The 13,507-nt window shown below is 41.7% G+C and overlaps 1 protein-coding gene across 4 annotated transcripts in view; it reads left to right on the top strand.

Moving 5' to 3' along the window:
- Nucleotides 1-13,507, top strand: part of LOC307047266 (single-stranded DNA-binding protein 3) — a 41,880-nt gene that overhangs the window by 21,061 nt on the left and 7,312 nt on the right. For 3 of the 4 annotated variants that reach the window (XM_079694139.1, XM_079694137.1, XM_079694136.1), the window contains exons 5-9: nucleotides 7,523-7,612; nucleotides 10,143-10,226; nucleotides 11,534-11,593; nucleotides 11,701-11,767; nucleotides 13,256-13,320. In XM_079694139.1, the coding sequence (XP_079550265.1) occupies nucleotides 7,523-7,612; nucleotides 10,143-10,226; nucleotides 11,534-11,593; nucleotides 11,701-11,767; nucleotides 13,256-13,320 (366 nt within the window). The remainder of the gene's footprint in view (nucleotides 1-7,522; nucleotides 7,613-10,142; nucleotides 10,227-11,533; nucleotides 11,594-11,700; nucleotides 11,768-13,255; nucleotides 13,321-13,507) is intronic. The other variant, XM_079694138.1, reaches the window with a different exon arrangement.

The following is a 13,507-nucleotide window of genomic DNA, read 5'->3' as shown; positions in this document are numbered from 1 at the left end:
GAAAATATCTTTTAAGTTTAGTCGAAGCTATATTCTGGTTCACAGTTGTTTCTCCTTTTCCTCATATTCTTGTGTTTCGCCCTCTCTGCCTTCTCTCTGGAGTGTTGGCTAAGTGGATGTTGTGTCTGCAGCATGTATTAGTGCTGTCATCCGGTGTGTGTGTACTGATGCCTTGGCAGCAGCTTTTGGGGAAAAGTGTGCGAGTGTGTTTGGTGTTCGCCAGTTTTGAGGACCAGCTGGGCTTTCAGAGATTGTGTGTGTGTGTGTTTGTGTGTGTGTGTATTTGTGTGTGTGTGTATTTGTGTATTTGTTTGTCAGACGTGACAGTGAGAGTAGCAGCCGTATCCGGTTGCTCCAGAGCAAAAACACACTGTTTTGACTGGGCTGATAAATTAGCTAGATCACCACAGTCAGCTATTTTTCCTCCCGTCTCCACACTCCTCCATCCTCACTCCTTCACCTCCCTCCTCCTCATCCCTCCTTCTTTCCCTCCCTCTGTGCGCTAAGGACAGCGGGTCAAGGAGACAGTGATGAGGTACATATCAGTGTGAACCAGAATGTAGATTAGTACCCTCTCCAGGCGGGGACACACATGAATACCGACACACACACACGGATACTTTGGCTGTCTCTTGCTACCTCTCCTCTCTCTACCTCCACTGTTTATGTCTCTGTCTTTATCCCAGTGAAAGGTATCAGGCGGAGGTCAATAATGTGTTGAGCACTATTGATCCGTCCGGTAGGTCCTATGGGTGGAGGAGAGGGAAATGGAGAGGGAGGGATCAATGCTATTCTGTACTGCCATCTACATACTGTACTGTACCAGCCAATCAGATCATTAGTCTTTTGTTCCCTGATAGATTGTTCATCAACATTGTGGGTTTGTACTTAGGAGAAAAGGCAAACTCAATATGGTGTCCTCGCAGGGAGCCGCGACTGGGGATTAAGACGTCACTGTTAAAAAATGTTTGACACAAAGACACCATCATGGTGCCATTCGGAGGTACATATGGTGTATAATATGTTAGTTTTGGATTCTCCTGATTTGAGAAAAATTTATATTTGCATAAGAAATCAAAGGCTGTTCCAAACCTGCGTCTGACAGACCAAAACAGATAACCCCCCTCAGTCCTGGAGGAAGTGGCTTCAATAGAATAAATCAGTCGGAATACTCGGATACCAGCAAACCAACCGTCTGAAGTGGGACAGTAACATATTCCTGGAGATTTAAAGGATAACTAACTACTTGTATAGTCTTAACAGGCAGAAACAGTGGAAAATCCCCAATCCAAGAAAACTTTCTCCGATGAGGTTTATTATTTCTTACCATCACCCACAATCCCAAAGACATTCTAATTGTTTTTTTGTTTTTTTGGGGTTTGAAAAGCTGGAGCCCACTAAAGGTGGGGTAGGTAAGTTTGAGAATCCGTCTCGAGATACACTTTTTGTTATTTTCCATGGAATGCTCTTAACATCCCGATAGCAATGAATATCTGAAGTGCTTTGACAAAAAATCCATAACAAAATGTCATCTCTGGAAGCCGTAGCACTGTGAAAAGCACGACCAATCATTTTAGTCGGCCCGGCTAAAATAACTGGATGGCCTACCTGCCTGTCAGCCTTCCATCTGTGCACAAACTTATCTCGTGCCCTCATTGGTCATGTTTGTGTGTGTTGGAGGAGGGGTAATTTTCAAATTTTTCAAATTCGAGCGCACTCGAGCTGGTTTCTCCAAAATTACCTACCCCACCTTAAAGGGCATTTAAAAAGAAAACAAAAAAAACCCTGATAATTTCATTGAAAAAATCTACATTTTAGTTAGTGATGTATACACACATATATATATATATGATATATATATGATATATGTATGATGTATAAGCGCTTTGAGCACTAGAAAAAGCGCTTTATAAATGTAATTTATTATTATTATACAAAAAAATTACAAAAGATTAAAGAAAGATTTGTTTTTATTATGTTCCACCAAATTCTAGCTGAAAATTGTTAACAAATTGCATAATGTAAAGATCAATGCCTCAGTGCTTTTTAGGCTTTGTTTTGAAAGAAAGTTTTCAGGTGAATTCATTTAAATACGTAATTATTTTTAAGGTATCATGGGTGAATAGCAGGTGAGTGGTGTGGAAAAGAGTGGCAAAGTTGCCTAGTCAATTTGGACTTTGTGGCTACATTTACTCAGCATGCCTCTAAGGTAGGGCTGAACGGTTACTCTATTTTAAATCAAAATCGCGATTTTAAATGATGCAATTATCAAATCACAATTTTCTTTTTTCTTCTTGTGTGTCAGTCATCCACACCAATCAGAATTGCTGTGCTCCACACGACCTTCCTAGCCGGAGATATGGCCGTATTTTACAATAAACTTCTGTTGGGTCGCTTAAAAGCAAATATCGCGAATCGCAATATCTGTCAGAAAAATCGCAAGCCCTACTCTATGGCCACCAGTGCCGGCGTCAGGGTATGGCTGGGGTAGGCTACAGCCATACCAAGAAATGGCCTAGCCCCCACCATGAAAAAATGATGTTACAGTAAGCAAATTAAAGTCCGCCAACTCGCGCGGAGTAAATTGCACAGACAGCGGTTAGTAAGATAGATTTCAGTAGCCACTTGTCTGGAAATACCGAAGACCAGAAACGGTTTTGAAAACTTTTGTCACGTAGTGATCGTATTCTCAATAAAAGATCTTTGATAATGTCTTCTGGCCAATCAGAATCAAGATAACGGCGTGGCGTTGTTGCAGGAAGTCTCGACTGAGAATACTTTTGCTGTAGTACATCTCTATATACATCGATACAATATTACGTGTTGATTTTGAAATAAGACCCCACGGTTTAATGATTGATAGGTGTGTGGGCTGTCTTTCATTTTGACACACAGAACAATGGGGGCTATCCACCCTTATCCACAATCTAAAGTAATTCACAGAGCCTCTTCTCTCTGAGGAGCAGTAGGTTCAGCTTTCAGAACAAAGTAACAAAAAACTGAAATGGCATTCATTTTTTTTAATGTGTAGTAATAGATTTATTTATTTTCCTTCTCAAGAGAGTACCAGAATGTGTATTTTATGTTAGTATTTCAAAAAATCTCCTGGGGGAGAATCCCCCTGACCCCCCCCCTGCAGGGGTTGGGTTTTCAGCATGTCAACTCTTTCACCTGTGGGTAAATTACAGGGTTGGTTCCAGGTTGCCCTTTTTATTTACTACAAGACAAACTTTTTATTTCATACAGTTCAATTTGGATTGAGACAGGGAAATAATCTAAACCTCACGCGTGGCGTTTCACTGTCAAGGGGAGCGTATATGTAATTACATTGCAAATACTGACTTGAGCCCCACCACTGTATGGGTTAGCCCTACCATAGATTACCCAACAAAAATATTCTGGCACTGCCACTGATGGCCACTAAACCAACATGACAGTCAAATCATTAGTCTGATGTTTCACTACAAACACAGAAAGAGATGCTTTCTGGGAAACTGTGAACAAACTGTGGAGAGCACTTGTCAGAGACCCAGCCACAATCGGCTCCTTCCTCATTACATTTATCCAGAATAAAATATATTTTGTGTTAATAATATATGAAAGTCATTATAGATTTTTATTGAATACTGCCATAACTACAAGGGCCATTAGCTCCGTCTCTACAGGTTGAAGGGACAGAGTAGTTGAACTCTGTCTTGTTTAAAATTGAGGGTTAATGCATATATAATACGATACTATTTACCTTTTATAAGTAATGGTACAAATATCATTATTCATGGCAGTTTAAATTGAGTTTTTTTATTATTACTTTGTATAATTCTTGTAGCTTTTGAGGTCTTTCGTAATAGTCTTTGGATCCTAAAAATATAATTTAAAAGAGACAATGTTAAATGTTATGCTATTAAATAAATCTTAAGAAAGCACTTTTCTACACTGAGGCCAAAGTGATGATCTATAGTTCAGGTCTGTAGCCCAGAGAGTGTATGATTGATAGCCAAGTAATGTAAAATACAGCTCAGTATTATTTTCTACAGAGTGCTTGTGCAGATCTGCCGAAGAAGGCCATTAAAATATAGTTTACAGTTTAAACACTGTAAATATTCGCAGACATTTGAAAATGTGTCCCATGGGTTTTGTTGAACTTTCAGCTCGTCAATGAAAGAAAGGTATTATTTTCCTTCCTGCTGCACATCAGGCATTAAAGCCCTTTCAAGTTGCGCTGCCACCCGGCGCTTCCCCCGTTATTTACAGACTCCCCTCCATACATTCAGACTGGAACTGAATAATTCAGCTCGACTACAAAAACCCATGTTCATTATATCAACTAATTAGTGCAGCAGTAATGTCTGATGTGGATTGTACCGTCTTTTTGAACTGGTTTTTCTGTATTATGGTATGTTGTGTCTGCATTAGGAGTCATTGTTTACCTGAACAAATGCTAATAAGACATGTTCCAGTAGATTTGATTCCTTAGTGAATCAACTTATTCGGATTCAACGAGGCAGTCTTGTCATGAGGCTTTCCGACAGCTACTTCCGAGCAACGACTTTAAATGGAAAGGTAGATATAGACATTTCTGTGGGCGCCACCACAAAACACTAGAAAAGCAAGGTTGGATCCTTGTTGTGTTTCCTCAGGCCAGTTGGTTTTAATAAAGACCGACTGCATACTAAATCTACCTCTGCTAGTGGCAACTGCTACCTTACGTACCTTGCTTTTAATCAGCAAATGTGGAAATGCACGAGCAGATAGTCGATCATTAATTGTCTACAGCAGTAATGTGACCAGGTGATTGATTGTGAACAGAAATCTCTCCTCGTAACATTTTCTGTCTCCCGTATCATCTTTTCTTTTTTTCTTGTTCTGCCTCACTCTTGTATCTTCTAACTCACTCTCTCCCTCACTCTCCTGCATCTTATTCTCTCTCTCTCTGCGCTCCTGGAGCGGGGGATGCCAGGGGGACAGAGTGCAGATAGGACCTGTCTCCATAGCAACAGCTTCTGCAAGCTGCTGACACCCTACTGGGGGGGCTGAGGGGAGGAGAGGTTGTGATGGGGAGGAATAGTACAGGGGCTGGGGCACAGGAAAGGTGTGTGTGTGTGTGTGTGCCTTAATGTGTGTGTTTCTGTGTGTGCACCAGTGCTGGGGAAATAAGTGAGGGGGGTCACGGAGAGGAGAAAAGATGGAGAGAAAAGTGTGCAGAAGAAGAGATGGGAGGGAGGGAGGGAGGAGAGAAAGAGGCAGCCGACCCGGCTTCTTCCCCAGGGACTCAGTGGCCTGCTCATGTTCACTAGCAGAATTAGCATAAAGATGGGGGGAGGTGTGTGTGTGTGTGTGTGTGTGTGTGTGTGTGTGTGTGTGTGTGTGTGTGTGTGTGTGTGTGTGTGTGTGTGTGTGTGTGTGTGTGTGTGTGTGTGTGTGTGTGTGTGTGTGTGTGTGTGTGTGTGTGTGTGTGTGTGTGTGTGTGTGTGTGTGTGTGTGTGTGTGTGTGTGTGTGTGTGTGTGTGTGTGTGTGTGTGTGTGTGTGTGTGTGTGTGTGTGTGTGTGTGTGTGTGTGTGTGTGTGTGTCATTTTCATGTGTGTTGTGTTGGAGAAGAAGGGCAGCGAGTGTATTTGTGTACATGCGTGTAATTGCTAATATGCGTTCTTGTCCAAGCATACAGGGTATTTCACATGGATGTGGTGTGTACGTTAGGGGTGTGTGTGTGTACAGTGTGTGTGTATACAGTGTGTGTGTTTTATGAGAGCAACTCCCTCCCCTGGGTCTTAAACCCCTCCCTGTTGGGTCCTGTACCCTGTGGTTCTCCCCTGTCTGCCTCTCTGTACTGAAGGGCCGGACTTTATGAGCCTGTGATGCAACTCTTTGTGTGTTCGTGTTGGTCCGTTCAAATGCTTGCGTGTGTGTTTGTTCCGGCGTGCTTATGTAAGCACGCGTCTCCATCTATGTGTGTTGACAAGAATACAGTTATATCATATTTATCTCCCTGGCTGAACCATTCACCCCCTCTTCTCTTTGCTCGATTCTAGTTTTTTTCTCCATATTGTTTGAGTGACGTAAGGGTGGAAACGGCTGAATTGTATTTACATGTGTCGGCCTACTGTGATCTGTAATAGTTCATAGGGCCTCCTTCCAGACCGAAGGGTTTAGAGTTAGTCGTTCCCTGCTTTTAATTATCTTTTGCATTCCAGAAACACTACACACTCATCTTATTTGCTGATGACTTGGTGCTATTTGTTCAAGTAGTGTAATCGTTTGGTCTCATGCAGGATTTCAAAAGATTTTAGATACGTCTGTAAATATATCTGTAAAAATAACCATTCTCGTTATAAAAAAATGCATTAATATATTTTTAATAAGCAAATGAGAAAAGGAAGAAATGCGAATATTACAAATTACATTATTCTGCATGCATTGCCGGATTTTAAGATACAAAGGACCTTGACAACATGCCTCGACAAATACAAAACTAACAAAGCTAAATACATTAAAAGAAAAGCCTTTTTCGATTATTTTGTAATACAATACAACCACCTTCAGCCTACAAAATGATCAGCATTGTGCTTTTCTATACTCAATAATCTGGCAACACCGTGTTAATTGTGTTTCTGGATCTTCCAAAATGTAAGTTATATATTACCATATTGCCAAAGTCCAGGCAAAAGTGTTTCTGTTGGACTGAATCGCACACAATAAAGCAATATACACTTTTCTTTGGAAACCTATGAGGGGTTTTACTTCTGCTGTTTGTTAAATAATCAAAAGACTGTTAAACTATGTTTGTTAGGAGATTAAAACGAGATATAAGTGTATGAAATAGCGTTTACCTTGTCGATTAACAGCTTCTATTGGCCAACCAAGCATCACTCCGCATTAGACAGTATGATTGCTTTTTAGCTGTGCAGTGAAACTCAATTTTTTCCTTGATATCTGACTCTTCTAGACTACAGAGAAAATATTTGAGTTGGATTTCTCTACTGATGAGCTTCTCTTTTACCCTCTCCACTAGGGCTGCTCGATTATGCCAACAATCATAATCTCGATTATTTGGGTCAATAATTGATATCACGATTATTAAAAACGATTACTTTGAAAACATCCATTTATTGAAAAGAAAAATGTGAACAGTATGTTTTTAACAGTCGATTACCTTGAACTTAAAGTATAATTCAACTGAAAAACCAAAATAAATCAAATAAATAATCATTTTATTTCGATTATGTTGTTTTCATAATCGTTGCAAGCCAAAATCGTTATTGCGATTTAAAATACGATTAAATTGAGCAGCCCTACTCTCCACTACACAGATGAGGGAACCATTTAGAGATTTTAAAGCGGGACCGTCACCTTTAAACTTTGGATGAGAGGGGTTGTGGGGGGGGGGGGCAGGAGGTGCAGTGATTGCAGGTGCAGACACTGCCCCCTAAAGTCATTCGGTGGCCATTGCAGAATGTACATAAAGAGCAGTTGGAGACACACCCACTTACACACACCACAATTAATCACCATGATTGTGTGTTTCAGAGCGCAGCGGCAGCGCCCAGCCCTGTGATGGGCAACATGCCCCCCAACGACGCCATGCCCGGCGGTCCCATGCCCCCTGGCTTCTTCCAGGTAAGACTTTCTCCTTTATCACTGTACTGTGTACTCCTCCATCACCTCGAGTAACATACCATTACTCCACTCGACTCTCAAAAAACCAACCATTCAGGCGGCATGCACATATTATTTTTAAACTAATAGAAAAGACTATCAGCAGGCCAATATTATTTAGAGATATTAGACTATTTATGACTGTATTGGCACTTATGTTTGCACACTATGAAGAAAAAATCACCAATAAAACCGATTTAGGATTTGGCTTGAAAAGAACAAGCTATTTTTTTTTTTTTTGCCGAGCAGCAACACTTTTATATATTGTTCATAACTGATATGTCTGATTAAATAGTTAACTGTAACTTTAATGTTTATGTAAAACAAAGTTGTTTTTTTATATCACACGTCAATCAGTCAAGGTCTAGTAATAAAGTCCTTTAGCCTAAAATCAAGAGTTGATCAGATAACAAGAAAATTCCAACTCCCACTTTTGTTCCCCCTTTTCCCCAAATTTTTCCAAACATCGTTTATTCCACTTCCGATATTTACACCCACCGCAGCCTCAGATGGTGCTCACAACGTTTATTCATCCGCTTCGTGATTCAACCATCCCGTATTCATGCTCTCTCTCCACTCCTTCCATCTCCGTCTCCGACCCGTCTCCGCTCTGTGAAGGAAAAGGTTTTAGTGTGGGAGATGGCTGTCTGAAGAGTGTAGAGAATGAGACAAACACACACACACACACACACACACACACACACACACACACACACACACACACACACACACACGCCTTCGTGCACACACGTTCACAAACAAACACACATCCTCCGCGAGGCAGTGGTGTGATGGACAGCACTGGCATTTGGCGATAAGGTGGTGGAGAAGAGTCGGAGAGAAAAAGCAGGTTACCCGATAGAGGAGTGGGAAGGAGGGAGGGGGATGAAGAGGGGTGAGAGGAAGAAGAGAGGGAAATGTGAAAGATCAGTGCCACCAGGACTGTGGCCCGGTGTTTGTTTCTGTGGCTACCTACCACTCCATTGTTTGGTTGCTGAGAGCGAGGCAATGTGCTGAGAGGATGGTGGCGTTGCTGGGGAGGGAGGGAGGGAGGGAGGGAGGGGGGGATTAGTGAGAGTACGGCTGTGAATAAGCAAGGGAAAGGGTGGGGGAGAGCGGGTGAGGAGAGACGCATGGAAGTGCTATTTATAACATGGTGGGGGAGTGAGAGTGTGTGTGTGTGTGTGTGTGTGTGTGTGTGTGTGTGTGTGTGTGTGTGTGTGTGTGTGTGTGTGTGTGTGTGTGTGTGTGTGTGTGTGTGTGTGTGTGTGTGTGTGTGTGTGTGTGTGTGTGTGTGTGTGTGTGTGTGTGTGTGTGTGTGTGTGTGTGTGTGTGTGTGTGTGTGTGTGTGTGTGTGTGTGTGTGTGTGTGTGTGTGTGTGTGTGTGTGTGTGTGTGTGTGTGTGTGTGTGTTCGAGGGACCTTATTGTAACAGGAAGCTTTGGTTGTTTGCTGCAATAAAGGCTTCATATGAATTTTGCGATTCTAGACTTGTTTAATCAAGCTTCAGACCCAAACACACTTTCAAATACTTTTACTTTGACAAATATAATCATGTTGTTTTCTTGGTTTCATTTAACAAAATATTCCACATGCTCAAATGTTAACATTTAGCTTTATAATAACTTTATCTGAATAAAATAGTCAAAAAGTGGCTTCATTTTTCAAATCAAGTGTTCTCATTAAAGAGTAAACAAATCTGCCATGTCTATTTTTACTTTTTTGTTTTTTTAGGGGATTAATAATTTATCTAGAATAATTCAGAAACAAATACATCCCAATACAACCAAGCTGCTGTTTCTCATTTTGTCTGATCAAAATTTTAAAGAAGCACGGGAAAAGATGAAGGCAGTTACCGCAATAAGAGTGAAAAAAGAGACTCTTGCATAATGAGTTATTTATTGGGGGTCGTTAACCTCTTGTCTTGGGGTGAAATGTCAGCAATAACACAGCAGGGGGTTGGAGAGGCTCGGGGGAGGCTGGCGCTGAGACATTGTCGTACCAAAGAAGGATCATAATAAGCTGGAAAAATCCCCCTAACTTTATCTTGTTTTTGTCAGTATCATCTTTGTGGTTTGAAGTTGCCACTAGCGCCTGTCCTGCTGCTTCCTGTCCTGTTGCACTGAGCCTTTGGCAACACTGCCCCCATGTGGCTGAGAGGAAAGCTACACCTAGTCCCCTGACCTGAGGGTCCCAACCATCATTAATAATGCTAAATACTGATATATGCTGGCTTGTTTTCTCTAAAGGGCAAATTAAAACTGTTGGGCTTTGGCTTTTAATCCTGTGTTTTTGTTGCATAGCAGATCAACTAACCGCGCTTCTAAAAGAGCTTTACCCATCTTTTTGCTCCTCTTCTTCCTCCTCAAGACCCCCGCTTACTCCCCACTTCTCGTCCAACTCTTTCCTATGGTTTTGTTCGGCTAATTCCTCCAGGTGTAAAGCCCACTTTTGGGCCCTCCCCTCTCTGATATCGCTCTTCTTTCTTAAAGGGACCACCCGGCTCCCAGCAATCCCCTCATGCACAGCCCCCCCCACACAACCCCAGCAACCCAATGATGGGACCCCATGGCCAGGTAAGAGGCAAACCCTTTCTCTCAAACACCCCTCTCTCTTTCATACCCTCTAAATCCCCCCCTCACTCACACACAGGCTCTTTTTCTTTGCATTCACCTGCTCGCACACTGGCTCCTTCCCCTCGTGCCCTCGGGCCCCGTTAGCTCTACTTTGTGCCGGCTAACTCCTCGTAGATGTCAGCCCCTCAGGTCCCGCTCTGCTCCGTTAATAAAAGCCCAGCATCCAGAGGAGGCAGGGCCCCGATGCTCTCCAAGGCCCCAGATCGGCAGTCCCTGTGTGGGATGAATAATTCACTTCATGCCCCACCCCCGGAGCAGCTTGTGGGGGGTTGCACACACACACACACACACACACACACACACACACACACACACACACACACACACACACACACACACACACACACACACACCCCTCCGCCCCGCTTACTTGTTCTTGCACCTTATAAATAAAACAGGAGACAGGCACTATGGACACGTCACACATGAGCAGTATTTTACTTGGTTTTTAATTACTTGATTAACTTAATTTATGTTTTTTTATTTCATTTGAGTGTTTTATTTAACTGTTCACTCTCTGAAGCACTTCTGTAAAAAGTGTATCATTATATACATATTAAAGCGATGGGTCCAAATTTCAACTCCAACTTGACACAGAGTTTATAGTTGCTCAAATGCCCAACTAGGTAAGAGGTATCTAATATAGTCAGCCACTATAAACTATTATATTCAGTCAGCGTGTCAACTCTTATCCAGAACGGTAGCTACAGATGCCGAAGTGGAGGTAAAGCTAGCCTTTGCCCATTAACTGCGGCGGCCCGGCTCTTTATTCTTGTGGTTTCTGGTTTCCGTCTTGTGTGGACATGCTTCCTGAAGGCTTTTGGACAGTGTTGTTGGCCTGAGGTGTCTCTAACTACGCAGTTAGACCACAGGCCGAATCAGCTTACACCACAGTGAGAGCAGGCAGGGAGCTGTGTGAGCGCCGTCTCTACACACACACACACATTAACCTGCACACACACAAATCCAGGCAGGAGTGTGTGCAGAAGCAAGCATTGTTAAAAATAGTAAAATACTGAGTAGCTGTAGTGTGTTTTTGATGTGTCTCGGGAGGTGTGTTGATATTTCAGTGTCGTCCTCCATTCTCCAGCCACACTGTGTCCATCTGTGTGTCCTCAGTGCCGCCCCTGCTGAGTGCTCTTGGATTTGTCAATAATGAAAATGTTGTTTTCTCTGTGTTCCTCTGTTCCCTACCTTTTCTTTCCCCAATCCCCCTTTATTCCTCTTTCCTTCATTTCTTTCCTCAGCCTTTCATGTCACCACGGTATCCAGGTGGACCGCGCCCCGGACTCCGAATGCCAAATCAGGTACTTCAGTAGTTTTTGTTTTTCTCTTGTTTTTTTTATTTCTTACCAACTTTTGTGTTGTTGTGTTGTAGTGATTGAGTATTGTAATGAGTCCTGTGTCTCCTCAGCCTCCGGGGGGAATCCCTGGATCTCAGCCTCTCCTGCCAAACAGTTTGGAAACGATCAGACCGCAAGGTAAGACCGGGACCTCTCTCGAAACTCTAAGGGGGTTTCTTATTATAAGACATGTTCATTTTGTATAAAGGGGGTTGTCTATGATAGATTATGACTCCCCTATGACTGTGACTTATTATTGTTTACATTATAGATCAATGTTGATTAAATGTTCAACCAAACAACTACTTTATTTGTCCATAAAAATGTATGCACTTATTCCCGTTTCCACCAAGAACGACTACTTTAAAAGAAAGTATATACATATCAGTGTATTAAGTTAAAAATAGAAGTTTCTGAATTTCTAGATTCTATCATTCCAACTAGCTTAAAAAAAATAGCTATTTTTTATTTAGTCTTATTGTGTGTGATATCACATTTCTTTAACCCTTAGATGCATGAGTGACTGACACTCTTCCATAAGTGGGTCAAAAAGGACCCGTATTAGAATAATGCGTTTTTATGCCATTTTTGTCATTTTGGTTCAGAAAAATCACTTTATTTAATTACTTAAATTTAATATTTCACTATTTATAATTCTAATAATATTTATAAAAAACATTTTTTACATTTAAAAAAATAAATAATAATAATCCATAGAAAATGCATGCAGGTCATTTTTGACCCACTTATGGAAGCTTGAGGTAGTAATACAAAAACTACAATTTCTTCAAATTAAAATGTATAAATGTGTGCGTGTGGTTCGGTGGGTTGGTGTTCGGATCAGGTTCAAACCCCACTGCAGTCAGCATGTCGTTGTGTCCCTGGGCAAGACACTTCACCCCAAATTGGTCCTGTGGGGATTGTTCACAGTATTGAGTATGTAAGTCGCTTTGGATAAAATCATCTAACAAGTGACATGTAATGTAATATCCAAAACATGTTTTTTGAGGAATAGCTGGAATATGAAATGATAACAAAATGTAATTACAAAGATACTTCAAGAAAACCACCTCACCGGGTCAAAAAACACCCACTTATGTATCTAAGAGTTAAAAGAGTTATTTAACTTGGTCACCCTAATTAAAATGTTGACCCTCATAAGTTATATATTCACCTTCCAGTTTTATGTTTTTATTAACCAAAAAAAGAAGAGCCAAAGAAATTCAGTTCATAATGAAAAAATGTGCAAGAGCTCATTTTGGAAATATTACGCATTTTAGTTTGACACAGTTATCCTTGCGTCACCCAAAGTGATCACAGTTGATAGCAGCCAGGTCGTTTCTGTTTATATATCTTAAATCTATTCAGATTGTTGAACAAAGTCAGTTCATTTTTCCTGTGTGCATTGAGCACGGTGTCTGTCTGGCTCAGTGAGGGGTCCGTGGTGATTTTAGCTGCAGATTACAGTGTCAGGGGCCAGCGGGTTACAACTAATGGGATTAGGATGAAGCATTGTCTGCGGCACGTCTTAATTCCTGATTCAGGAGCCATATGTGGATTTACAGGAGCCTAGTGGGTTATGTGTAGTGTGTCGCAGTGTGTGAGACTGTGTGTCTGTTCCTGCAGGACATCCTAACATGGGTGGACCAATGAGGATGAACCCTCCTAGAGGAATGGCTATGGGCCCACAGGTATGACCAGCCACTAGCACACACACATGCACGCACACACACGCACACACTTTAGTAGCTGCTAAAAGTTTGAAGCATGCAACTTCTTTATATCAATATTTTGAGATTCTTATAAAATATACACACAATAGTTATGTATCTTTTCTTGAATTGTAGTCTCATCTACCCGAGACAAACAGTCCCAGCT

Source organism: Notothenia rossii, assembly GCF_949606895.1.
Source record: "Notothenia rossii genome assembly, chromosome: 7".
Taxonomy (NCBI): domain Eukaryota; kingdom Metazoa; phylum Chordata; class Actinopteri; order Perciformes; family Nototheniidae; genus Notothenia; species Notothenia rossii.
This window is presented reverse-complemented; position numbering and strand designations above follow the sequence as displayed.